The sequence below is a fragment of the Salvia miltiorrhiza genome, chromosome 1 (genome assembly GCF_028751815.1).
Source record: "Salvia miltiorrhiza cultivar Shanhuang (shh) chromosome 1, IMPLAD_Smil_shh, whole genome shotgun sequence".
NCBI classification, from domain to species: Eukaryota; Viridiplantae; Streptophyta; class Magnoliopsida; order Lamiales; family Lamiaceae; genus Salvia; species Salvia miltiorrhiza.
Genome location: NC_080387.1, coordinates 49,269,864 through 49,297,557, shown reverse-complemented (window position 1 = coordinate 49,297,557; position 27,694 = coordinate 49,269,864). Strand labels below are relative to the sequence as shown.

At 35.2% G+C, this 27,694-nt stretch overlaps 3 protein-coding genes across 5 annotated transcripts; 2 read left to right on the top strand and 1 right to left on the bottom strand.

Moving 5' to 3' along the window:
* The first annotated feature begins 644 nt into the window (after window positions 1-644).
* On the top strand, window positions 645-6,004 carry LOC130989197 (bifunctional purple acid phosphatase 26-like). Of its 2 annotated transcripts, none has more exons than XM_057913153.1 (10): window positions 645-1,007; window positions 1,563-1,747; window positions 2,082-2,282; window positions 2,501-2,612; window positions 2,987-3,213; window positions 3,731-3,869; window positions 4,481-4,701; window positions 5,023-5,144; window positions 5,274-5,435; window positions 5,677-6,004. In XM_057913153.1, exons 2-10 carry the CDS (start codon window positions 1,568-1,570, stop codon window positions 5,759-5,761), a joined length of 1,449 nt encoding a protein of 482 aa, XP_057769136.1. In that variant the 5' UTR covers window positions 645-1,007; window positions 1,563-1,567; the 3' UTR covers window positions 5,762-6,004. The 2 variants fall into 2 exon arrangements, with proteins under 2 accessions (XP_057769136.1, XP_057769127.1); XM_057913144.1 differs by having other exon boundaries at window positions 927-1,124.
* A 10,339-nt stretch (window positions 6,005-16,343) lies between these two features.
* On the top strand, window positions 16,344-21,465 carry LOC130989176 (putative chloride channel-like protein CLC-g). Of its 2 annotated transcripts, none has more exons than XM_057913117.1 (7): window positions 16,344-16,742; window positions 17,312-17,512; window positions 17,776-17,953; window positions 18,710-18,972; window positions 19,066-19,335; window positions 19,426-20,557; window positions 20,880-21,465. In XM_057913117.1, exons 1-7 carry the CDS (start codon window positions 16,579-16,581, stop codon window positions 21,012-21,014), a joined length of 2,343 nt encoding a protein of 780 aa, XP_057769100.1. In that variant the 5' UTR covers window positions 16,344-16,578; the 3' UTR covers window positions 21,015-21,465. The 2 variants fall into 2 exon arrangements, with proteins under 2 accessions (XP_057769100.1, XP_057769106.1); XM_057913123.1 differs by having other exon boundaries at window positions 16,345-16,742; window positions 17,299-17,512.
* A 142-nt stretch (window positions 21,466-21,607) lies between these two features.
* LOC130989188 (aluminum-activated malate transporter 12-like) lies at window positions 21,608-24,403 on the bottom strand. Its single transcript, XM_057913130.1, has 6 exons — window positions 23,929-24,403; window positions 23,703-23,843; window positions 23,326-23,598; window positions 23,121-23,245; window positions 22,520-22,663; window positions 21,608-22,443 (listed from the first exon to the last, which is right to left on the bottom strand). Exons 1-6 carry the CDS (start codon window positions 24,224-24,226, stop codon window positions 21,820-21,822), a joined length of 1,605 nt encoding a protein of 534 aa, XP_057769113.1. The 5' UTR covers window positions 24,227-24,403; the 3' UTR covers window positions 21,608-21,819.
* Window positions 24,404-27,694: the final 3,291 nt, after the last annotated feature.

The following is a 27,694-nucleotide window of genomic DNA, read 5'->3' as shown; positions in this document are numbered from 1 at the left end:
AGTACTTTATTTTATTTTGTTTTTCGCTCAAAAAAAAAACAGAAAAAAAAAACTATTTTAATATCTAGTAGAAGATTCAAGAGAGATTCAGAATAACGTTCAATTACGAATATGGCAGCCCATTCTCCTGTCCAGTGTCACGTGATACCATTGCATTGGGTAAGACACTACGATTTGCACTTAATATTTGGCACATATATAATACTCCCTCCGTCTCACGTGAGACTTTTTTTTTTTACACAAAAATTAAGAAAAATGTATTTTATTTGTAGGTGAAAAAGTGAATATGTATTTAAAGGGTAAAATCATTACCAAAAAATAAAAAGGTCTCACTTACAGTGGGACGCCTTAAATAGAAAGAGTCTATACAGTGGGACGGAGAGAGTACTATACATTCATATTGATAATATTATCTACAATAGTTATATCTACATCAGAGGGAATTAATAATAAAAAAGATGCGAGATTCCCGATATCCATTTATTATGTGGTACTATGATTGGAATCAACGGTGCACCGTGCACCAATAATTTGCAGCCTTCTCAATCATGTTTCTTCAATAATTTATACTATTATGATGTATTATGATGAATATTGAAGTAATAAATAAGTAAATCAGATCGGGATACATTATTATGTTTTATGTGAAAATAAATAAAACCCCACGTACAGACTTAAATATTATAGAAATATCAAATTTTTGGTCAAACGATAAAAGGTTAATGTCTATTTAAGGCTAGAGGTCTTCAGTTCGATTCTTTTATGCGCAACCTTTAAATCACCAAACTGAGATCGGAGTCAGCCAATCAGTGTGTGAATTGTGATAACTGATAACCTGCGCCTCCCTTTCACAACAATCGCCTAACATGCGCCATGCCTTAAAATATTTATTTAAATATCCATTAAATCTACTCCCTCATCATCCATAAAGTCGTTGAATAAATTTCGCCTGTTGATTCAAAGACCAAAGTAGTGAGACTAGCTTTCGCTTCCAATTTCGGGTGCATGTAAGTTCTGCTCAAACACTTCTACCGTATCATAGCTACACTATCCGTATACTGATGCAGGATCGCCCTATTTTTACTTAAACTGCACCGATGATTGTTGCTTCTGGATTACATCATGTAATCAGATTTTTTTAGTTCTAGGATGGGAAATGGTTGTTACCATGATTTTTGTGTACAGATCTATTGTTAGTGCGGTAGCTGGATTTTTATGATTTCTATATGTAATTTTGATCGGTACATACAGATTTTTAATTCAGTAAGCATTTTTTAGGTGAATCAATCGCACGAAACTCTTGATAATAATATTTGATCAAAGATTATCTGATTCCGGAGAGTTTGTCCGTGTGCGTGTAAACCGTTGAGGCTAGTAGTTGCAGTCAGGTTGCTATCACAGAATTAGAGAATATTTAGAAAATTGTTATATGTACATATATTATACTACTATATATGTTTATAACTCTGCTTTTGGTGCTTGATGTTTGTATTGCTTTGTTTGTTAGTGCAATGTATCTTTGGTTGTGGGGTTGTTCGATATATAATTATAACCGTGTTCAGGAACAATGGAAGGGGCTGACATGCTGTTTAAACTACTGCTTTTGTCACTTGTTCTGTTGAGCTGCACAAGCCATGGAAATGCTGGCGTGACTAGTACCTTTGTTCGTACTGAGTGGCCGTCAGTTGATATTCCTCTGGAAAATGAAGTTTTTGCTGTGCCTAAAGGTTATAATGCACCACAGCAAGTAAGCTCTCGTATTCCTCAATCATTGCATGATCTCACTTAAAAAGAGATAGAGAGCCCGTATAATTACACACTTTCAAGGGGAATTCGAATTTGTTATTCTCTAAAGACAGTTCAGTGCACAAAAATTCGGTGCATGTGGAAATGGATGAAAACTATTTAGCAAATATAATAGCCCATTCCTATGGAATCATCATGATTTTGAATTATCTTGAAATCTTTGTTGCACCTTCAAATCATGCTCTAAAATTTGGTTTGGCATATAGTTTCTCGAATGCAGTGGTCTATCATCAATATGTGATGTTTTCTGTCTTTTACCAACACTTGTTTTCCAGGTGCATATCACACAGGGTGACTATGACGGGAAGGCTGTGATCGTTTCATGGGTTACAATTGATGAACCTGGATCCAACAAAGTTAGATATGGCCTATCAGAAGGAAAACTTGATTTAACTGCAGAAGGGACCGTGCACAACTATACCTTCTACAACTATAAATCAGGGTATATTCATCAGTGCTTGATTGAAGGTCTTCAGGTAACTATGTACTTTGTTGAATGGTCTGTAACATGACATCAATATTCTAAATGCTGCAAATTGAAGCGATTCTATCCAAGTTACTAAACAATTTTGCTTCTATATATTAAGTTGTAGACAAAGTACAACTTTCAAATATTAGTTCTCACTGGAAACCAGATGCACTGTACTTTGCCTATAGTATGTTCTCCTATTTATATAGGTTTTTGCTTTTTCAGTATGACACCAAGTATTACTATGAGCTAGGAGATGGAGATTCTTCTAGGAGGTTTTGGTTCCGAACACCCTTATCAATTGATCCCGATGCACCTCAAAAGTTTGGAATAATTGGTCAGTTTCTTTTTCCATCTTAAAGTACAAGGGTCGGTAACCTGATAACTTGTAAACTATATTTGTCGTGTAGAGTCTATCAGCTGGCATACCTATAAAGTGAAAATTGGATTTTCTTCGTTTTATAAGGGCTGGAGGTAAGTTTGAGCGTGTATCAACCATCTATAGACAGTAAAAAACTTGAAAATTTTCAAGTAGTACTAAGGATGCTCATATAGCTTCCAACAGTTTGTTTGATGCTTGTCATTTTTCACCAAAATCAACATATCATACAATAGTCTTGACCTCAAGTTTTTTCAGTACTAATCGTGATTCTCTTGCAATTCTTTTGTGAGCAGTACCCCTTGTTGAATGGCACCTATTGTCTATTGCAGGTGATCTTGGTCAAACATACAATTCTCTGTCGACTCTTGAGCATTGCAAGCAGACTGGCGCAGAGACTATATTATTTGTTGGAGATCTTTCATATGCTGATAGATACCAATATCATGATGTTGGTGTCCGCTGGGACTCATGGGGTCGGTTTGTTGAACGTAGCACAGCATATCAGCCATGGATTTGGTCAGCTGGAAATCATGAAATAGAGTACTTTCCATATATGGTAAAGTACGACCCTGATGTTAATTGTTTTATCTAATCTTTTCAAGGGATCTTTTAGCTAGTTTGACTCATACCCATCTTCACTTTCTTGATATAATATGTTCCAGTTCTTAACTATTTGTTCCATCTTTATGACCCATTATTTGCATCTGCCAAAAATACTTTCCCCAACAATGGTTTAATACAAGTAGTGTTTGAGGCCTTCAATTAATGTGAACCTCAGAGTTAACCCCTTGTAAAACATTCTTCATTTTGTATATATGAACTGTTGCATTTATCTGAATATTATTCCATAAATATTGGAAACATATTATAGTACCCTTCAATTGTATATGATGTTGCCAATTGAAAAGTTACTGGTTAATCTCCTGCCTTTATCTGATTCTATCATTATTTATTTGAAACCTTCTGATCCTCCATCACTTTTCTATATTGTTTATACGTGTGGACAGCCATTGTATGATTTCTATGGGCAGGAGTTCATATTTTTTGCTTTAACGTCTATTCCTGATGTTCAGGGGGAAGTTATTCCTTTCAGAAATTTTCTTCAGAGATACCCTACCCCTTACCTTGCTAGTAAAAGCAGTAGTCCTCTGTGGTATTCTGTGAGAAGAGCTTCTGCTCATATCATCGTCCTGTCCAGCTACTCTCCATTTGGTAATTTATCATTTTCTATTTCACGTTGGCTTGTTCATTTTGTTCTCTGGTAACTTCGCATGATATTTATTATTTAGCATTATGCATGAAACAGATACATCACTAAGTCAACTGTTTAACGAAATTGGCTAAAAGGGAAAAAAAAGAAGGATACAACATGATTTACTATACATTTTTTTTATATTATCAACTTTTATTTCTTGGTCAACTAATTTCAGTTTCCTTCACAATTGCATGAAGATATAACAAAGATGCCACTCTTTCCGGGACTTCCTCAGTTTCCTTGATGCATATTTTCCTTCCAAAATTTTCTATCTCTTAAGCAAATCCTAGATTACTGATGAAGGAAAATTTATGATTTGTCCCCCTACACCAAACTAAAAGGTGTTTAATGGAGTGTTATTTAAGCTAGAGAGTGGACTCTAACATGTCCTGCAGTCCATCCTGATATTTAGCAAAGAAAATGTTTCTTAAAACTACAAGTAGTCTTTCAATAGGTTGATTAGTCACTTTCTTAATTTGTTTTTGTAGCCTTCACATGTGGTGTCGTTTGTCTTTCTGAGTTCTTTATCACATCTGAATTATTCTTCTATTTCATCGTATCATTGCAGTAAAATATACACCTCAGTGGGAGTGGCTTAATGAAGAGTTTACAAAGGTTGACAGGGAGAAGACTCCATGGCTTATTGTCCTGATGCATGCTCCAATCTATAACAGTAATGATGCTCATTTTATGGAGGGTGAAAGCATGAGAGTTGTGTTCGAGAGCTGGTTCTGTCGCTATAAAGTTGATATCATTTTTGCTGGTCACGTCCATGCATACGAAAGATCGGTAAGCTTCTTGTCAGGGTGGGTTTCTCCCCTTAAACTTGATTATTCATGTATAGGCTGGACATTTTTGAAAAAATTCTTCAGAATTGCCTGTTACCCTGTCTGCTGAGGTAGATACTGTTTGGGTAAAACTGGACCGAGTTCAAACCTTTTATCAGATAGGTTTCTGGCGAGTTTCGTTAAATTCAACTATATAGAGATATCTATTGAAATGCAAACCAAAATGTGCATAATTGCAATTAATTGAATCAAAATGTGAGTGATCATTTGCACTTAAGTGTTGCATTTTTGCTCCATAATAAAATCTTTATTTATATTTCAGTACCGTATCTCAAACATAAAATACAATGCGCCAAATGGTCCTTCTTATCCTGTACCTGACAAATCAGCACCTGTTTACGTAACTGTTGGAGACGGAGGAAACCAAGAGGGTCTTGCTCAAAGGTAATCTGGCATTGCCTGTTATTTTCCTAGGTGTTCATACAATGGTAGTCATACCTTTTAGACTATTCTCCATATGTAATTTGCAGTATCTGTTTCACTAAAATTTTAATGTGTATGCTGCCTCTGCAGATTCAGAGATCCCCAACCAGACTATTCTGCTTTTCGTGAAGCCAGCTATGGACATTCTACACTAGAGATTAAAAACAGAACACACGCAATTTACCATTGGAATCGAAATGATGATGGAAAAAGGATACCGACCGATTCGTTTGTGCTACTCAACCAGTACTGGTGAGCACATTTTAAGCTCAAATGCATTGTAACATTCAAATTTTATATTTCTTGTTTTTTTTTTCAATTTTTATCAGCATGTGGACTGTTTTCCCTGTGGTGTTAATGGTCCACGTTTTTGGTTAAATTAATTGTGAACTACAAACAGATTATATTGAGATCAAATAATTAGATTCTTTTTTCTCTCTAATGAGCTATTATGCCAAAAAAATTGTAAAAACATATGACTGGGTTGATGCAGGGGACTTAATCGTCGGAGAAGAAAACTGAAGAAAAATCATCTCCATTCCGTCCTGTCCGATTTTCCTCTGAGTCTGGTAGTGTGAATTATATATGGTTCAAGCGCAGGTAAGTTCATCTTGAGCATATGAGATCTCATTCTTATTCTGATTCAGAGGTTGATATATAGAATAAGCTACTCCTCTCCAATGTTGGGACCTATGTTGTGATAAAACTTTGCTTCTAATATTTGTGATAGACTGAGCTTCCATGCATGTATCTGTACTACATTAATATTAAAACTGGAAACGAGTAGCGATTGGAATGCCATAGACTCATGATTTGCTCCACTTCATTGTCTAGATTGATATAGAATTTACCAACCTTGAAATAAAGTTTTGCAGTTACTTATAAGATATAAATGTGAATGATATAAGATGCATCTATCCAAATATAAATGATGTAAAATGCAGTTTTGGAGTTGGTCGTGAGAAAATAATAAGATTGTGCAGTGCTTGTAGAGAAAATATGGACTTTTTCCCCATCTTATTTCACGCGCGAATGCCTCCAGAGATTTATATGAATCATATCAATTCTACACTAACTTGTCTTATTCTATCTATGTCTTTTAAACCCTTCCACATCATTAGTTCATTCCTTTAACGTCTTATCACTTTCTGAATTTTCCGAATTCATTGTGAAAAATGATTTTAAAAAAATGGCCCTTTCATGGAATTCAAATTTAGTATTGTGAATTCATTCAATAAAATGATGAATCAATCTTAGATTTTCACGATCTAAGGGATGGAATGGTTTATAGTTTGTATTTAAAACGAGTCTTTATAAAACACATCACTTTTGTTAAAGAGAAATGTTATGTTAGATACCTTGTGTGAATGTGAGTACATATCATGTTTAGGCTACATTAGCACTGTATTTTGGTTTTATATATTAATAAAAAGAACTAATTGAGGTTTGATTTTTATGTTGTTTATAAAATTAATAATCTCAATAAAAAAATTATGAAGTATTAAAATCAAAATAAATGTATAAAACAAAAAAAAAATGAATTATAACTTTATGATTATTTTAACTTAATAAGTACATTATTCAAGTCCAATAAATTGAATTTGTGCCAATTTTAATTTAAAAGAACTCCGACATTTCAAAGTAGAATTAGTTGGCGGTAGCAACGTGAATGAAAAGATGGCATTTAGAATTTGAAGGTCATGATAGAACAAATCCTCTTCCATTCATCTTGCAACATATTAGAACAAACATTCGCCATAAAAAAACATTCTTCACCGGAAACAATGTTGATAGCAACCCAAGCCAAGGCTCATAGAATTGAGCGTAAAGTATTATTGTCATTTTCAAACCCGATTAAATATTAGAATCTTTTCTCCTAAACAAGGTGTGAGATTGTAGTTTTCGAATCTCATTATATGATTTTCTGTTGGCAATTATATTTACTGGCAAACGACATTCATATATATTGAGGGGGTCTTGTGTCGTGACAATTATAATAATTTTTTCTTTTGATAAATTAACAATATTAAATAAAAAAAATTAAAGGTTGCGCCACATGGGACTCAAACCCAAGACCTTTGGCCTTAGATTAGAATAAATTTTTGTGATAAATCAAATGTTGTTTATGTTCTTTCCTTAATTCATAAACCAATACTAATTCTCTCGTGTAAATTGTGGATTCAACTGGAGAGTTCTCATCCTCCTCTACGCATAGCATTGACGTCTCTTGCCATCAGTAATAATTCAAGATTTTTTTTTTATAAATGTGATAGATAAGATTCATAAGATATAATAGAATTAGGGGATAGTTAAATACTCAATCTAATTTTAGTGTGAATCGAGTTATTCATCATGAATCGAATAATGCAAACCACTTAAATTATTTTATCAGTCGTGTTGTATAACTCAAACCAAATAGTACCTTCTTAGTCAATTACTATTTTCACTACTAAGGAAAAAGAAAGAGTCCATCTATTAAGCTTCTTTATTTTGTTCATTAATTACAAATAGGTTGATATGTAATAGTGAGATTCCCTTATTAAAACTATATAGCAATAACAGTTGGCCATAATGGTTGAACCGATTTGGTAGTTGATTGAAAAGGATGCATGGAAACCTTACTTGTAGTTAAGCACTCATTCTACGCAACCCCACATCCACGTGTCTTAAATATTGATTTTTTTTTTTTAATTACACGATGCTGTGATTTTATGCATGATTCCATAAAAAAAAATGATATTGATTTGTTAAATACACTGTCTCGTACTACTATGAATGCTCTTAAGGAAACAGATTTAGTAATTTTTTTAATGTATTAGGTAATACGTCTATCCTTTTCTAAATGGAATCGCATCTGACTTAATCTTTCTATAAATTTAATATATATCATAGTTGTACCTACTTCGATTACGTTATAAAATCTCAATAAACGTTAGAACTGATCCTTGCTCGACCAAGTTTGTTCATGGACAAGGATTCCGTAGATTTATAATTTTTTAATAAATTACAGATCACAACAAATTGTGATTAGTCTGCAGCCATTTGAATCTGAGATTATAAAAGTAAGATTTTTTATTCTATACTATTCATACATAATATAGACATAATACCCGTATACTTTGAATATAATAATTACCTTTTCTCTAATCCTAATTTCCCCCTAGCCGCCAACTTCACTGAAGATTTGCTGTTTTCTTCTATAGGCCAACAAATATTTATTAATTCTTTCTAATATCTAGCAAATCCGGCGTTCTAAAATTATTTATAAAATAAATATTTAATTCTATTTTTCTTAATTTTATAATTATGCATGTATACATTTTCATGTTAATTCCAAATATTTATTATATATTTAGGGAAAATTGCACCTAAATACACAAACTTTGCCAAAAATCCATATTTGACGCGAAGTTAGGATTTTACATTTTAATACACCAACTTTCGTTGTTGTCCAAATTTGACACGACTTAATTCTTAAAAATTCAAAAAACAACCCCTTTTTGTAAATAATTATACAAAGACCCACTTATGTTATAATTTGGGACATTTAAACCAAAACAAGATATTTCCTTATGAGGTTTTCTTTTAAACCATTTTAGGCGCGGATCAAAGATTAAAAGAAAACATCATAGGAAATATCTTGTTTTGGTTTTAATGTCCTAAATTATAACATAAGTGGGTCTTTGTATAATTATTTACAAAAAGGGGTTATTTTTTGAATTTTTAAGAATTAAGTCGTGTCAAATTTGGACAACAACGAAAGTTTGTGTATTAAAATGTAAAATCCTAACTTCGCGTCAAATATGAATTTTTGGCAAAGTTTGTGTATTTTCACGCAATTATCCCATACATTTATGATAAACATATATTTTTACCTTTTGGTGTGTCATATTTGATGTTCAGTTGTGAGGATTTTGTGTGTTTGATGGTTTATTTGAGTGAATATTGGTTTATATATTGTCAAGAACTTGTAACTTTTTTTTGTTTGAGCGATTTTTTAGAAATATTGAAGCAGAATTTGAAAGAATGGTCTGAAATAAACGTTGTAGATCATCTCGATACGAGTCCGTGAGCGCAAACGGATCGCAAATCAGAGTTCAGACGAGGGAGATATGACAATAATACGAAAGTCGCGCATAGTAGTGAAAAAACGGCGATCTCCATTTTTTAGTCCGGTTGTCGATCCAGCCACTATTTCTTCCGTTTTGTCCGCGTTTTTTTAGAAACGGCGAAAGTCGCGCACAATAGTTAACTGAAATTCTTTTTTTTTTTCCTTTTAATTTCTAAGTGGGCCCTCCTAATCACCGGACGAAAAGAAGTGTCATCGGTAATAACATAGAGACAGCTGCGTTTTCAGGAGAAAGGGGCGAGGCATAGAACAACGACCTCACCAATTTTCGGAAGCTACCGGCAACGACGTCATTGGATTTTAGAGAGAGGGATGGTGGCGCCAGGAGTCGACAGACGAGCACCACTCTTGCCTAGCCCTTCAGCGGCGACGACAAACTTTTATAGGGGAATTAGGGCTCGATTTGGGTATTCGAAATTTCACGTGAGAGAGAGAGAAGAAGAAGAAGGTTGTGTGTGATTGAGAAGGAAGGCTAAGGAGCTCGCCAACAGCCTACTCATGCAGATCAATTGGTGAGTGGGTTGCCGGCGAGCTCCTTAGCTTCCCCTCTCAATCACACACAACCTTCTTATTTTTCTTCTTTTTCTTCTCTCTCTCTCGTGAAATTTCAAATACTTAAATCGAGCCCTAATTCCCCTATAAAAGTTTATCGCTACCGCCACTGAAGGACTAGGCAAGGATGGTGCTCGTCTGTCAACTCCTAGCGCTACCATCCCTTTCTCTAAAATCTGGTGACGTCGTCGCCGGTAGCTTTCAAAAATTGGTGAGGTCTATGCCTCGTCCCCTTCTTCTGAAAACGTTGCTGCCTCTATATCATTGCCGCTGACACTTCTTTTCATTTGGCGAGTAGGAGGTCCCACTTAAAAAAAAAATTAAGTTAACTTGCGCGTATAACCCCCATTCTTGGCCTTGTCTCGAATACACCCCCCAAAGTTCATAAAAATTGTGCATTTTAACCCAACAAGTTAACGACAAGAAACGGCCGTTAACTTGCTGGGTTTAAATGCACCCTTTTTATGGACTCTAGGGATGTATTTGGGCCAATGTCGAAAATGAGGGGGTATATGTTCTAGGGGTGTCTAGTTTAAGGGTGTATTTGTACATTAACCCTAAATAAAAACATTTGTTAATGATGAAAAATGAAAATATTTCATATAATATCCATTATATATTTGTTTCTTATCATGTGTTTTGGATGAAGATGATTTAATCTTTAGAAGTGATCATATATAATAAAATATTAAAAAAAATCAATGGCTCGATTCCAATTCCACTTGATTTACTAAGTGTTTTAATATTATTATGTTGATGTTTATATAAGAATCTTACATCAATCATAGGTACATACGAAATAAAAGAAATAAAAATAAGTATAAATGATAAAAGTATTACAAAAATATTTATTAAAATAAATTGAAGATATAAAGTAAGAAAATCAAAATGAAAAAAAAAATGATTAATTTATGAATACTATTGTTTCACTAAATTCTCAAAATTACGTGTAGAGTGTTATTTGTGTTAGAGTGCTAATATGACTAAAAAATCATATTAATATTGATTATATGTGTAGAGTGTTAGTGTTAGAAGTTATGTCAACATGCAATGCATGATACAACATTATCTTTTAAAAATAAATCATCATTAATATTTGGGTTAAGTATCAATTCGTCCCCTAACGTTGACACCTCTATCGTCTTCAACACCCTATACTCGGGGTCAGCGCTGTTTACTACCTCAACGTGACAAAACTTAACCAAATCCTCCCCACCCTCGCATTTTAACGGTGCTTTAACACCGTTAGACATTTTTTTTTAATTATGCTTCAGTCCAAAACTATAGCAAATCCTCCTCCTCGGCCCCAGCGGCGCCGACAAATCCACCCTCCTCGACATCCTCACCGCCCGAACGGCGACCACGAGTGGCGCCCTCCTGCAATCACTTCAGGGCTGCTGAAATTAGCCGACAACTGCATCTCTCTGCAATTGCTGCTGGTCTACGACGACGGCAGCAAAGATAGCCTCCTCCGCTTCATCGATCAGAGCAAATGCAGCTTGAAGAAACTCGATTTGAGATTGTCCCTCGATCTCAACAACACCCATTTGATGGCCATATCCGAAAATCCCAATTTCAAAAATCTGAAAACCCTAAGATTGGAGAGTTGCTGCCTCGTTAGTGGCGAATGGCTGAAGGCGATGGCGAGGGCGATAGGCGATACGGGATAAACTGCGACGTGGTGGAGAGAGAGGTCAGGCTACTGGTGGCGCTGAGGCAGGAATTGGGGAAATTGAAGATGCTGGATTTGTCGCAGAACGAGATAATGGTTGATAAGGATCTGGTGTCGATGGTGGTGTCGTGTGATGGATTGGAGGAGGTGAGGTTGAGGGGTTGCGGCAGATTGAGCGACGCGGCGATGGTTGCGATGGTGAGGAGTTGCCGGAATTTGGGGGGAGTCGATGTGAATTGTTGCGGTGGGATTGGAGGGAAATGGGTGGAGGCGCTGGTGATTGGAGAGGAAATTTGCCGGCGCCGCTGGGGCCGAGGAGGATTTTTTTCAGTTTTGGACTGAAGCATAATTAAAAACAAACAAACAAAAAAATTCTAACGATGTTAAGCACCGTTAAAACGCGAGGGGGGGGGGGATTTGGTTCAATTTTGCCACATTAAGGTAGTAAACAGCGCTGACCCTGAGTATAGGGTGTTAAAGGCGATAGAGGGGGGATTTGGTTCAATTTTGCAACATTACTGACCCTGGTATAGGGTGTTAAAGGCGATAGGGGTGTCAACGTTGGAGGAAATTGATACTTAACCCTTAGTATTTATAAAACTATTTAATAGGATAGTAGGTATCTATTTATAACCATACTAATAATATGAAGAGTCTCGTACATTAATCACATTATTTAATTATTACATAAAACTATAGTATAGTAGAATAACAACAAATTAGTAAAAAAATAAATGGATTCCAACACTTAAATACAAATATGAATAAATATATAACTAACTAACAACAGTGTCGCACATTGGACATATAAAAAAAATGTATTAGAGGAATAATTAATAAAATAAATAAAGATACAAAACACGAAAATATAAATGAAAAAAAAAATTGAAAAAAAAGTAATGCTTCTAAAAGAAATTAATCCTAAGACCTATCAAATATTAGCCTAACTCATTGACATCTTTCCTACTTGTTACATTTAATAATGAATAGAAAAAACAAATTTTTATATATGTCAAATAATTATGTGTACTTTTCTATTTTAATTTACTTGAATTGTATTATGATAAAAAAAAATTGTTTAATGAACAATCGAACCTAATTAATTAAGTGAATTAAAATGAGTGGCGTGATTATTCTTAATAAAAAAGTACTAATACGAGAAATAACATGTCACTGTTAATAAATTTGAGTGAATATATATATATTACAGTAAGTAATTAATTTAATATGATAGGTAAAGAAAGAAATATTCATAAATGTATGCGTTTCAAATTTGATTTTTATAATGGGATAATTGAGTGTAATATCATAAGCTATGACAAAATTCCATTTTTTTTTATCATAAATCAAAAGCTGTCCACTTTTCCTATAACAGTTTTATGATAATTACAAAATTATCCTACAGATATGCAAAATATTACAACAACCCCCACAATATTTCTATTTAGGTCAAATTACCCCAACGAGTATTCTTATAATCATAACTTCATTAAAACACCCAAGAAAGCCTAACATGCTTCCGTATCATAAATAAATTAATCAAAACATAAACCAACTTTATACCTTTAGTCGAAAACCGCTTCTGGAGTCAGTTTCGTTGCATTTTACGGACCGTCTGTCACACCGAGGCTTCGTCCAACCACGCACTTGCAAGAGATGGTTGCAACCCCCCTCCTTCAGCAATAACTTTCGAATTACCTAAAATCTATCACCCTCGTTTTACAGATAAATCCAACCATGCACTCGCAAGAGATGGTTAAGCGATGATTTCTTCTGAAAATTCTAAGTCTCGACGTATAATACTTAGTTGGAAAATGAATGAAAAATCTTTTCAAAACCGGAAAGTTGAGCAAAACTAAGCGTTTATGGAGGAATTATAAAATATTTAATTTATTAGTAATGTCTCCCTTGGGGAAGAGACAAACTTGTCTAGCTACTCATTAGTAGTTACAACTTGTATACATAAAATAAAAAGAACAAAACTTAGAACTAAAAAATTTTGAAAACTAAAATTAAAATTACAAGGATAGAATTCTAGAGAGAAAGAGTGTGTTGTGTGAAGGTGTGTGCGTTTTTCAGATCAATCTTCCTCTTCAGAGCTTGGGTTCTTATATAGGTTTGATACCCTCTATAAGTCTTGGTGGTTGGCCTCGGATTCATTTCCATCGAGGCCAACTCATGGAATGTGACTGTCACCTTCCTTTGTCGGTCATGATTGCCGACACCGGCTAGTGCCTTCACATGGAGCTGAACCTTCCTTTATCTTTTTGTGACTCCACCAACTTGCTGACTCCACCGGTGGTGGTACCTCACGTGGTGGATTTCCTTGTGGTGGCACCTCGACCTTTGGCGCGGGATCTCCTTGATTCATCTTGAGATCTACCATATTGAGATTAGCAAAAGATTCGGCTAACTCTTGGAGATCATCCAACTCGATTCTTTCCAGGTTATTCATGATTTTTCCCTTTTAAGAATCGGGTTGCCGCCTCATGCAATTTTTTATCGTTTGCATCCAGTGGTAAGGGATAGGTTGGATCTTTGGACCATGTATTCTTCCGTAACATGGTTTTCGCCTTTCGATCTCCTCCACCCTCTTCTTGATATCATGCAAAAGAGTTAGGATTTCCTCTTGCTTGGTTGATATCTGGCTCATCTCCATGGGAATGTCATATAGCTTGTTGCTATAAAACTCCACCGTCTTTTGAATCTCCCGTAATTCAATTTTTTCGGAAGAATCTGGCTTGATTGGCTGGTACGTCCGGTAAGCGGTACTGGCCTTGTCAATCTGTTCCATTAGTCGTGAGACAGATGGATGTTAGCTCTGGCTTGTTCAACCGCCGCTCTGGTCTTGACGATTTCCAACAGGTGGTCGTGATAGGATCTAATACTCGTGATGATATCATGAATAATATTCCCGTCTTTCCCTCGACGAATATTCATTACGAGGACTCGATTGTTCCATTTGAGCTCGTCTAGTAGACGATAGGTTTCTCTCTCCAGATGTTGGAGAGAATTCCTGTATATAATACATCTCGGACAAGTGTCCGGATCCATAATTTTTAAATGGAGTCTCCTTCCACATAGGTTAATTACAAAATTAATTCCTCAATAAAAACCCGCTCTGATACCATTTTAGGCGTGAACGTGGGTCGTGTAATCTATAATTATAAGAAAACAATTTTAAATAGGGTTATTGGATACATTTTTGAAATTTTTTGGGGTTTTCAATGTATCTTGATAAGATAGGTGGGGTTTTGTGCAATTTCAAGGGGTTAATTTTGAATATTTAGTTTTTCAAATCGTGGGAAATTTGGACCAAACTTTCATTTCGTGGTAAAATTTGAAATTTTTTTAATTTGTGGGAAAAATGGAATTTTGCAATAGTTCGTGATATTACACGCAATTATCCCTTGTATAATTAGTATTAGCACATTAGATTATCGAATAGAATAGGAGTGTGCATTCGATTATTCGGTTCGATTTTTGCTAAACTCAAACAAATCAAATTTATGTTAGATTTATAAAAAAATTAAACCGAACCGAATTAATAAAAAATTTTAAAATTAAAACCGAACCAAATCGAAAAATTGAACTAATCTAAAAAAAATCAAAAAACCCGAAAAAATCGATTTTTTAATAAAATAAAAAAAAAAACTGCTCAAAATTAGATTACATATTTTATCGTTATCCATCGTTCATTTTAAGAACATATAATTAAAATATCATAATTAGGGTTAGATATTAAAAAATTATAATTAAAATATAATATACCCCCCCGTCCCTGAAATGGCTTCCTCTTTGGGGACGGCACGGGTTTTAATGAAAAGTTGTAAAGTGTATTGATAGTGGAGAAAAAGTGATATAATTATTATTGGAAGTTGTGAAAAGTGTTATAATTAGTATTGGGAGTGGTGAAAAGTGAAAAATAAGAATAAATAAAGTATTATTAGTGGTGGGGTAGGTGTCCAAAAATGAAAAGAAAAAAAGAGGAAGTTATTTGGGGGACGTCCCAAAATGGAAAAAGAGGAAGTTATTTTAGGGACGGAGGGAGTATATATATATAATATAAATATAATTTGATTTTCAATTTTATTCGATTTTAAAAATTCAAACCAAATCCAATCGAAAAATCGAAAAAACAAAACTATATTTTAAAATTTCGGTTTGAATCGATTTAGTTATTCGGTTTTGGATTTTTTGCTTACCGCTAAGAGGTGGTATTGGGTGCAACCGATTGCACCATGTAACCCGATTACACCCTCACTTAAATCATGATCTGTACCTTAACTTGAATCCATATCATGATCCTAACCGTATAAATAACATTATTTTAGACGCGGTTCAACCCGGTTGCACGATGGAACTGATTGCACCCAAGTTTTTGTGTACTACTAAGAGGGTGTTTGGCTAAACTTATTTTAAAGAGCTTATAAGCTATTGGAGCTTATAAGATGTCATTTTTAAGAGCTTATAAGTTGTCAAAGTGTTTGGATAATTGAACTTATAAGCTAGAGAGATAATTTTTTTACTTGAAAAAGAAAATATTTTTCTAGATAGAGAAAATCGAAGAAAAATAAACTTAAATGATATATGATGAAAATAATAAATTATAATTGAAAAATATTTGTAAAAAGATTGTTGCATATGAGATTATAAAAAAATAAGTTGGGGTTGAGAAACTTATTTTTTGGGAGCTTATAAGCTCTTGAAGCTTTATTTTTGAAGTTTATAATTGTTGAGGAGCTTATTTTGCCAAACACTTTATAAGCTCTTAAACAATTTATATTAAGTTGAAGGCGATGAGAATTGTAGTCCAAGTAGTAGTAGTATTCTCTGGTATTTGTTTTATAATCCTGCAAATTGTTGTTATGTTAATGGCGGTTTTAGAGCGTTGAGTGCTCTTTCCCTCGCCTTGCTGTATTATTTATTACTTTTATATACGAAGAAGAGAAAAGAGGATAACAATTTAAAAGGTTTGCCCTTTTCTTTTCCCAACTGCTTCTTTCCCATACACAATTTCTGTTTTCTCGCAACGCAAGAGCATGTCTTCGCCGCTCCTCAATGGCTTGGCCGCCCCGCTGCTGGAGCCGGATCACGATGACCCGCCGCTGCTGCCGCTGCGCCTCCGCCGCTCCGCTTCCAACACCACGTCGCAGGTCGCCATTGTTGGCTCCAATATTTGCCCCATCGAAAGCCTTGATTATGAGTAAGCCTGCTTTTTTCTTTTGATACCAACTTCCTGTTGCTTCTGAATTCTGATTCTGGATCAGAATGGAGTGTGCGTTTTTAATGATCTTGTATTCCTGTTGTTCCAATGTTCGTTAGCTTGTATTTCCATAAGTCCTTGAATGATCTTAAAGACTGGCTGTTTCTGTTCACTCTGGTTGATTCGTCGTATCTCAAATTGCTCTCTGTTTTGTTGTTTATTATCTATGTGTGCGTGTGTTTGTAAACCGCTGCTTGTGAATTGTGATTGTTGTTTATTAATAGATGTTTATTGTCTGTCTGAGCAATAGAATTCTCGAATACTAGATTTTCTATTAGATTTGTCTCCCCTCAAATTTTATGTTTCAGTAATGTTAAAGTAATACAAGTTCTTTTTGCCAAAATCCGATTCTTTATTACTTCTGGTGCAATTCATTGGATACAATTTAACCTTGATCCTATCTTAGCCAAGGAGAAATTGATAGGAATGAGTTACATCTGCCATATCATTATAGTATGACAAAACTCAAAAGTATTTGGCGTCCAACAAACTGTAGGTTTTTTGTGCAGGATAATAGAGAATGATTTTGTCAGGCCTGACTGGCGAAGTAGGGAATTGGTCGAGATATGCCAATATACGTTAATAAAATGGATATTGTGTCTTCTTATTGGCCAAATTGTTGGTCTACTTGGATTCTTCATCAACCTCGCTGTTGAAAATGTAGCTGGTCAGAAGTTTGTTGTCACCTCCAACATGATGTTGGCCAGAAGGTAAGAAAGTTTTCTCCTTTTACATTAACGTACCTGACAATTGTTAATTTTGGGTTAAGTTCTTGCTGTCATCAGCTTATTATATAATCCTTTTGTTACTGCAAAATCTTGTCTTGGATTCAAATACAAGACAAAATTGATCTTTCGTAGTTTCTTAGTACTCTTCTATCTTCTTTTCATCTGCACCCCCTTCTCGTTTCTTTTTTTGCTACACGGTTATTTATGTTTCAAGAGTATATTTACTAGTTTTTTATATGGGACAGGTTCATGGCGGCTTTCCTCGTTTTTTCATCTTCAAATCTAGGCTTGACATTGTTTGCAAGTTTGATCACTGCTTTTGTTGCACCTGAGGCTGCTGGTTCAGGTATACCAGAGGTTAAGGCTTATTTGAATGGTGTAGATGCACCGGCAATATTTTCACTCCGGACTCTGATTGTCAAGGTATTCGAATTTTTATGTCCCCACTTTTCCCCCTTCAAAAGATAAAAATAACACACACAGATACACATAATTTCAAAGTGGTGACCATATTGAATCTGTTTGTCTTTGTTCTGGTCCTACACTCTTTTATGGATTTTATCAATCCTAGGAAGGTGACTTTCAACTTTTAAGTACTTTTGTCAGGCTCCTACATTTAGGCCGAGACTACAATGCTGCCACACTGAATGATCGTTTGACATGAAGCTCACAATTTATATACACGAATGTATAAATATTCCCAAAAAACTTGAAATCATTGATAATTAAAGTTTTGAACTTCCTAAAATAACCAATATGCCAAGTAGGCAATAGATGAGCCCTTTATAGGGGGGAACAAAATAGCTGTCCAGTTGAACATGATAATTACCTCCAATTGACATAGTGCAGCTCAATATTAAGCTCTATCATTCACAAAAATTCTATAAGATCTTCTTAAACTGTGATGGGCTGTTGTGGCAAATCTATTTAAGTATTATGTAGGGAACATAAGAAATTAAGTCTTGCTTTGAGAATCACGACTGTCAAAAATTCATTGTACTTAATTCTCTAATATCTTCGTATAATTATGGCATGAATCTCCCCATCCTCTCATCTCAAATAAATGCATACTGGAACACCAGTGAAAGCCATTTTCACTGTTTTCTTCAATTGCACGGCTGTATTTCCTTATGTTAATTAACTGTCAAATTTAAATCTTTTGAATTTTGCATAACACAGATAGTGGGAAGCATATGTGCTGTGTCATCATCTCTAAATGTTGGAAAGGCAGGGCCAATGGTTCACTGCGGTGCTTGCATAGCTGCATTATTGGGTCAGGGTGGATCAAAGAAGTTCAGATTGACCTGGAAGTGGTTGCGTTTTTTCAAAAATGACCGTGACAGGAGAGATCTTGTAACTTGTGGATCTGCCGCAGGTATAGCAGCTGCTTTTCGTGCTCCTGTTGGTGGTGTGCTGTTTGCTCTTGAAGAAATGGCATCTTGGTACTACCATATCAGTTAATCTTGTTTATCAATCATTATTTGTGATCGTATCGATATGGACTGCTTATGCTTTATGTAATTTCTTTCCTGCAGGTGGAGAAGTGCTCTGTTGTGGAGAACTTTCTTTACTACAGCTGTTGTTGCTATAGTTCTTCGGGCTCTTATTGATCTCTGTTTGAGTGGTCAATGTGGCCTATTTGGCAAAGGGGGGCTTATAATGTATGACGTCACATCGGTAGATATTTCCTATCACCTCTGGGATGTGCCTGCTGTTCTTCTTCTTGCATTTGGAGGTGGCATATTAGGAAGCATATACAATTCTCTACTCAATAATGTTCTTAAAATTTACAATGTAATTAACAAGTAAGTCTTCAAATCTCATACTTCTTTTATGAAATTAGTTAAGTTTCCTACTCAAACCAATTTTAAGTGTGTACTTGTCGTTTATGCCAGGAAAGGAGTTGCTTTAAGAATCCTGTTGGCTTGTTCTCTATCAATCTTCACTTCTTGTCTTCTATTTGGACTACCATGGCTCGCCTCCTGTCGTTCATGTCCATCTGATCCATCAGAACCTTGCCCTACTATTGGTCGGTCAGGGAATTATAAGAAGTTCCAGTGTCCTCCTGGTTACTACAATGATCTCGCTAGCCTCTTTTTCAACACTAACGATGATGCAATCAAAAACCTCTTCAGCAAAGGCACTGACTCTGAGTTTCAGCGTTCATCAATGCTCATCTTCTTTGCTGCCTGCTTCTTTCTCAGCATTTTCAGTTATGGCATTGTCGCTCCGGCAGGCTTATTTGTGCCGGTCATCGTGACCGGTGCTGCTTATGGACGTTTTGCAGGGATGTTATTACTCAGGTCAAAGTCAAATCTAAACCATGGACTCTTTGCAGTTCTTGGTTCTGCTTCCCTTCTTGGGGGATCGATGAGGACGACAGTTTCTTTGTGCGTCATCATTCTCGAGTTGACCAATAATTTGTTGCTGCTGCCACTTATAATGATAGTTCTTCTCATCTCGAAGACTGTGGCTGATGTCTTCAATGAAAATGTATACGATCTCATAATGACGTTGAAGGGCTTACCTTACTTGGAAGATTATGCCGAACCATATATGAGGCAATTGGCAGTTGGCGATGTTGTTACAGGCCCACTACAGATCTTTCGTGGCTTCGAGAAGGTTGCTAATGTTGTGCATGTCCTTAGAACCACACGACATAATGGGTTTCCCGTGATCGACGAGCCCCCATTCTCCGAGTCCCCTGTCTTATATGGTTTAATTTTACGAGCGCATCTTCTCACATTGTTAAGATCAAAAGCTTTCTCACGAACTCCTTCACCAGTTAGCCAAGATGCCATTGCGCTCTTTTCAGTTGACGATTTTTCAAAGAAGGGCTTGGGCCATGACGATAGAATTGAAGATCTAGCATTCTCTAATGAAGAGATGGAGATGTACATAGATTTGCACCCATTTACTAACACATCACCTTACGCCGTCGTGGAGACAATGTCTTTAGCAAAAGCCCTGATGCTTTTCCGCCAAGTTGGCTTGAGGCACCTGCTGGTCATTCCTAAGTTCTCTGGGGTAAGATTCTCCCTTGTTATTTTAATTGATGCGTAAACAGATTTATCAAATGATTTCGCTCTTGGTCTCATATCTTCGTGCAAATATGAACTGTGAGTCATTTTAAATTTAATCATGCGAATCATCATGATCATATATAAGAATAGTCATGGCACTACCATTCCACGATTATTTGTGGGGTATTATTTACAGTAAATTCATGTGCTTATGCTTATTTAAGCATAGAAGAGGAAGAATCATGCTCATGCTTTCATATCCTACTCTTTTTTAAATTGTCACTCTTAACGAAGGTTATTGAAAATGATACGTCTGTCTTAAACAGAGACGTCCAGTTGTGGGTATATTGACGAGGCATGACTTCAGGCCAGAACATGTCCTAAATCTGCATCCGCTACTGGCAAACAGCAGGTGGAAAAAATTGAGATTACGGTTCCCTCAACTAAGGAAGCTTGTTTGAGAACCTGAAGTGGTAAAAGCTGCGAGGAATCTTCATCAATCCACATACTGACATACACCTAGTAAGTTGAAAGTCAGATGCTTAGTTCCCTTGATACGAGAGAGAAAATTTTGCGCACGCCATGCTATTCGATCTATAGCCACTGTGAACAAAAGCCATCTACCAGTTATTCTTTATGAGCATTCAGCGTGCTTACTTGGCTTAAGAAGGTAAATGATAACTTAGTACATATTTGTAATTGCAATACAGAAAGAAAATAGCTCTACTGGATCAGTTGCTACATTTTTTCCCCCTCATTATCTTCACCCTATAATGCTAGATTATGTGTAGACTGTTTGAACTGTAACATACTTATAAATTATGTTTCACTTTTTAATGTAACTGTAAATAACTATGATCAGAAGCAATCAAAAGCCCGTCGGTTCTTGTTGAGAACTGAAACTTGTGAATATTACCTTTGCAATTTATTTCACCACCTGCGAAATCTTTATGGCTTTATGATTGTCTTTGTTGTTTTACCTTTTTCTTTTTTATATCCTTTTTTTGTGGCTTTCTTAGAATATGGGTGTTGCCATTTCTTCGAAACTGTTGGATTGTCTAGATGAAAATCTATTTATGAATAGGTAGTAGGATAGTATAAAAACAAGTCATAATAGAAAAGGGGAAGTATATATAGCCCCCTAAAAAAAGTATAGTAACAGATAAGCCAGAGTATCCCTTGATTCATGGGGGAAAATGATTATAACTTAGAGGGAGAGAGAGAGAGAGGAGAGAGAAAGAAAGAGTATGATGCATTATGATGAATCTACTCCATGCCATGAGAAGGCAGATGATTCTCCAATGGTGCATCTTTTCCCATTGTAGGTTTATGGCAAACTTTATCATCACCTGCACAGAACTCCCTGAAGTTGCCAACCCTCCCCAGCTCCTCCACCTCGTCGATCACGAGATCGAGCCTTGCCACCGTCTCAACGAGCAGCGAGGCGAAGGCGGCGAATGGCAGTGCCTCTGCAAACTCGAGACTGGTGATGGCAATCTTGCTCAGCGTGGGGCGCAGAGACGACTTCCTATCGACAAACTCTTTGGCCTGTTCGGTGGCGGCAGCAGCCCTCTTGGACTTCCACTGGAGCAGCGCGGACGAGTCTGTTTTCACGCTGGACAGGGAGGAGTTCTGCCTGGCGGAGGCGGCAGCCGCCATGACCAACATGTTGTTGGTGGCGTTGGAGTTGGGGCCTAGAAAGAGTTTGGGCTGGGATTTGAGGGCGGCGTCGAGGTCGTGTAGGGCTTGGTGGAGGTGGTCGGAGAGAATCTCGGGCGAGCACTGCCGGCGCTGCCTTATGCTGTCAGCCAGTTCCATCAGTGCTTTGGCTACCTCTCCAGCCAGCTGAATGCATGGATCTTTGAAAAGGGCACGAACCGATCTTGGAGTCTGATATCAACCATATATATATACCCATTGTTAGAGAGAGAGAGAGAGGCGAAGAGAGAGAGAGAGAGAGGTATACCTGAATTTCAGTACGAAGGCATCCATGAAGAGCTACAACGGTGTATCCGAAATGGCGGAGAACGTCGCCTAGCTTTACATAGTGCTGCCATGGCACCCTCTCGCACTTGCTTGAATGGCATGGCTCCCAACTTGCATGCATTGCCTATAAACCAATTAAACCAAAAACCATATGTTTTAGACTAACTTATAATTACCTACAAAGGCTTAATTTTTGGTCCAGCTCATGTCAGTTTTCAATTTTTCTCCTCAACTACATAAACTTTTTAACCATCCTTCCAAATCGAAGCTGACGTGACATCAATGTGCCTACTTAAAGCATATATGTATAGTTCGAAACGACGAATTATAGGAATTAATATATGGTATTGTTCTTACTTTAAAACTCAAAGAACATATTTTAAAGGAAGAATGATACCGTATAGCTCGTAATTCTTATATTATTTTTTGGACTATATACATGTATTTTAAGTAGCCATGTCGATACTACATAGCTTTGACTTGATAGAATGGTAAAAGTAATCATGATAACAAATATAAAGTCTGTATACTCGGAGAAAAAAAAAATAAAAGCTATGTTATAGAGAGAGAGATGTGTGTACCAAGGTCTCATCAGTGGATTTAGAGTCGAGAACAGCCTTATAGCCTTTGTAAATAGGGTCTTCACATGACTCTTTGGCCACATCATGATTTGGATATTCATTGCTGAAATATTCAGCCACACAAGCTGCAATGCAACACACACAAGCTTAAGGGATGAGCATTTGATTCTTTAAGGCAAGTAAACATAATAGTGAAGTAAATTACCTTCAATGGAAGTGGCCATTCCTTCAAGCTTAGAGGCAGTAAAATTGTGAAGATGTTGGCCAGACCAATTAGGGAACACTATAAGGCTCATAAGGAGACAGATCCCACAGCCTATGGCTATCATGTAAAAGCGATCTTGTGCTATCTTAAGCACGTTGTGAATCCGGTAGCTCGACACCGTGATCAAGTTGAACGTTAGGAGGAATATCACCACTCCATAGTCGTAGTTCTTCTTTATGTAAGGGAAAAATCTCATGTACGTCGCCCCCGTGCCTACCAATTCAAATTAATTACTAATACTAATACTACTATTTCTGTTTCACAAAGAGATAATTAGGGTTTAATTAATTAAGTTGATGGATAGCATAGATTTATACCAACAACAAAAACCGCAACTCCTATAAAGACTGCACGAAATACTTGGCCAGATTCTTGAGCAATGAACTCGATGAAAAATGCCAGTGATCCTGCTAACAACGTGCCGATGCCTCTATTCAACCCTTTGCACAATGTTGCACCTAAAAATTCCATGCCAACCTTTAATTATGATTAAGCTGTATATATATACAGAGAGAGAGAGAGAGAGAGGTTGTAAGTAATTACCAGCAGTAAACTCGAGCACGACGACGACGGTCATGACGGCCCAGATGGCATTCTGTCCAATGCCTTTGAAGAAGGGCTCCAACAAATACAGCAAAGAAACGAGTGTGAGAGAAAACCCTACTTTCAGAGCATGAAACACCCGACATGGATCTTCTTGCCCGACCCGACACACCGTCATCCATGTCGATTTCGCTAGCACACTTGAACGCTTCTTTACCATATCCATCTTCGCTGTCCAACCATAATCATCGTCGTAGTCATCCCTAGAAATCCTCATTACCATTCCAAAAAAATTCATTTATGTATATAATTAATCAATCTTGAGAGAAAAAAGAATGTTTATGTTATGTATATTTGATGGGAAAAAATGGAAGAAGCTATGCTGAGTAAGAGTTAGGCCATATTTATAGGACGCAAGTGGTGAGCTTTAGCGTATATGTGGTTGAAAATTTGGGGAAATTAACTAAAATTTGCATTATTTGAAAAGTGAAACTGCAAACATATGTGACGATGTTAGTTTCTGCAATATTCACATGTTTATGGTTGGAAATCACATGATCTTGGTTGAAGTAATTAAGTAGGGTTAGCTACAACAAGATTTGGCAATTTGTCAACTGGTTTTGGATGCTGATTCTTGTGCTGCATATTCCCTTTCTCACTTTTCGATCGTGAAGTCAACCGAAATTTGCAACCAATTATAGAAACCAACGAAATGACATGCGACCTTATAAAAATAATTTATGATTTGATTGGAGAGCATTTATTATGTGCCGATTTATTAATGTTGGTTGGTGTGTAACTGATTTAGTCTGTGTTATTGACCATTAATATTAGTTTGTGATTCATACTATATCATTAATTTATCATATGATATGGAATAGGTGTCCAACAATTCTATTTGAGCATATGTAATGCATACGTGTATAGGGAATCTATTGCATGAATCTCACTTTGTCCCTAGCAATTCGAAATCTTAGCGATTCGAATATGCTATCTTAATTTCTGAATTTTCTGCTAACTAAAAATGTTGTAATTTTCATCAATCTTAGTTTTATCAACCGTACGTATGTTTACCAAATAACATATATGTGTATTTGGATCGATTCATATATCACATTTATTGAATGAAATTTGCAGATAATTAATTAAACACGAGTTTTTTAACTCATATTTGAGTTACATCATCATAATTACGTACAAATATATAAATATTTAGTTGGCTTGTCATGAAATTGAACTGAATCAGACCACTTTTAATAAATTTAGGGTGTGTTCTCTTTGATTGAAAAATTTATCATGGAAAAATGAGGGATAATAAAAATTTATGCCTATAAATACTTCATTTCTTTTCTCTCATTTTTCACAAAAGAGAATTTTATCATATTTTATTTCTTTTTTTTACTTCAAAGAAGGATATATAATATATTATAACTCCATTTTTTATGTGATAATATTATTCCTCCTAAAAAAAGGAACAAAATATGGTGAAATTTTCTTTTGTAGAAAATGATAAAAAAGAAAAGAGATATTTATAGGCACAATTTTTTTTATCTTTCATTTCCGTATAATAAATTTATCAATAAAAGAGAACGCAATCTTAAAATTGAACATTAACTCATTTTATATATATATATATATATATATATATATATATATATATATATATATATATATATATATATATGGTGTGAGACAATCTCATGCAAAACTTTCATATTAGGCAAAGCTTGGCTTTCCCAAATTCTGTGGCAAGTGTTATTTGTTTCATTAGTTTTGTGAAGATTTTTGGTTGATGGCCACTTGGAGAATTGATACATTTGCAACGACACCATGTGACAATATCTCGTGTTTGCTTTACTGTGAGTATGACTCATCATTATTAATTTAAGTGTTGTGCCTATATCTAAAGCATTTGGATTTTGGAATATAATTATTGTGAACACTAGCTATTTCATATACCCAGCTATTTTTCTATGTGTTACATGTCGGCAGTAAGTCCTTTTTTTTTTTCTAATTCTTTTTCTTTCTTAGATATGTGCAAATATTGCTTTACTTTTTGGGTGCTTCTCCAATCCCCACCGGCCAAAAACCTCCACTTTCCATTATCATATGTAGTGTCAACTACCAAGGACCATCCCACTTCTCATTTTATTGTACTTCTATTAATTGTTATTATTTCTACGTATATTCAAATAATTTTATAAATTCTTGAATCTGATCTATTTACTAATGGGCCAAAGTCTTTGGTTAAGAAACTCCAACCCAACTTATACCGACACATCTTGACCCAACCCAGCTAATATCACACCCACTCAGATCCATTCATTAATAATGTGGCATCGTCTATCTAAATCACATCACCACATATAATAGGACACTCATATATCTCCATGTATAATTGAACCTTTCATGAACTTAGGATAATTTTCTTTTGAAATAGTATGGACTATGAAGATATATTACACCAAAAGGTGGTCTTGCGTATAATCGGATTGACTCGTACTCAGACTCTGACTCGCATTCTGATCCAAATCGTGTAAATGATACTATTCGATTATACAAATGATATTGTCTATAATTGATACTATTTTGTTATACAAATGACACTGCGTATAAATAACACTATAATATTGTAAATAACACTGTGTATATAATTGACATTATTCAAAAATATAAATGACACCTCCTGTAATTGTTATTAGTATAAGATTGTAAATTAAATGACACTATAATATTTTAAATGACACTATAAGATTGAAAATGATACTATAACATTTTAAAATGTTACAATGTTATTTATATAACCGAATAATATCAATCATAGGCAATGTCATTTGTATACCCGAATAGTGTCATTTACACGATTTGGGTCACAATGCGGGTTCGAATCAAAATGCAGGTCAAGGTTTGAGTGCGAGTCAACCTGATTGTACTGTTACACGAATATCTATGCCCTACCTAGTTAGATGGCTTTTAAGTTCCTTAAACTACGTTAAAAGCTATTTAAAATTTTAAAAGTTCTTAATAAATATTTAGCAAAATAAACTTTGAAACAACTTATAAACTGTACAAATAAGCTCTAATAATTTATAAGATCCCCATCAAATATGTTCTTCAATTAAACTTATTTATTGTCTTATAAACAACAATCATTTTACGGAAATAATTCTACTACAGTTTATTGTCTGCATATACCCTTCTAATTTCATCTCTTTTTAATATTCTCTATCTTGTTAATTTTTTTCTCTCTCTAACTCAAATTTATCTCTTTAGCTAGTTTATAAGCTCAATTATTCAAATATACATTTTGATAATTTATGAGCTCATGATACATTACATCTTATAAGTTCTTAATTAAAGCATCTTTTAAATTGTTCTAAAATAAGTTACCCACCTTCTTACTAAAATGAGTCCGGTATATATGAAGTAATAATGAGTATTGATCTTTTCTTTTAAAATAATAGACAAATTAATCTTAATATATATTCGCGAACTATATATACACTCTATTGTTTCATGAAGATATTTTAAAGTCTGCCATATTTTACTTATAGAAAGTCACAATAGGTTGTGTATGGAAATAATTATGAATTATGATAAGTATTCTTCCAAAAGAATCATCGCAAGTAAAAATCGTAGTTTGCCATGTAAAATAAGGATTCAAATATCCACCCCTTCAATTTTTTTTTTTAAAATTATATAAATATTATATATCATTAAATAAGTCATTGCATCACATACAAACGAAACTTCTACACCGCATAAA

Excerpts from the sequence above, each read along its gene's own strand:
- LOC130989188 (XM_057913130.1), bottom strand. The coding sequence starts at position 24,226 with ATGAATTTTTTTGGAATGGTAATGAGGATTTCTAGGGATGACTACGAC. Across the intron at positions 23,844-23,928 it reads CGTGCTCGAGTTTACTGCTG|GTGCAACATTGTGCAAAGGG; the intron begins GTAATTACTTAC and ends TGGAATTTTTAG. Across the intron at positions 23,246-23,325 it reads AATGGCCACTTCCATTGAAG|CTTGTGTGGCTGAATATTTC; the intron begins GTAATTTACTTC and ends GTTGCATTGCAG.
- LOC130989197 (XM_057913153.1), top strand. The coding sequence starts at position 1,568 with ATGGAAGGGGCTGACATGCTGTTTAAACTACTGCTTTTGTCACTTGTT. Across the intron at positions 5,145-5,273 it reads CAAGAGGGTCTTGCTCAAAG|ATTCAGAGATCCCCAACCAG; the intron begins GTAATCTGGCAT and ends CTGCCTCTGCAG. Across the intron at positions 5,436-5,676 it reads GTGCTACTCAACCAGTACTG|GGGACTTAATCGTCGGAGAA; the intron begins GTGAGCACATTT and ends GGGTTGATGCAG.
- LOC130989176 (XM_057913117.1), top strand. The coding sequence starts at position 16,579 with ATGTCTTCGCCGCTCCTCAATGGCTTGGCCGCCCCGCTGCTGGAGCCG. Across the intron at positions 17,513-17,775 it reads AACATGATGTTGGCCAGAAG|GTTCATGGCGGCTTTCCTCG; the intron begins GTAAGAAAGTTT and ends TATATGGGACAG. Across the intron at positions 19,336-19,425 it reads ATTTACAATGTAATTAACAA|GAAAGGAGTTGCTTTAAGAA; the intron begins GTAAGTCTTCAA and ends CGTTTATGCCAG.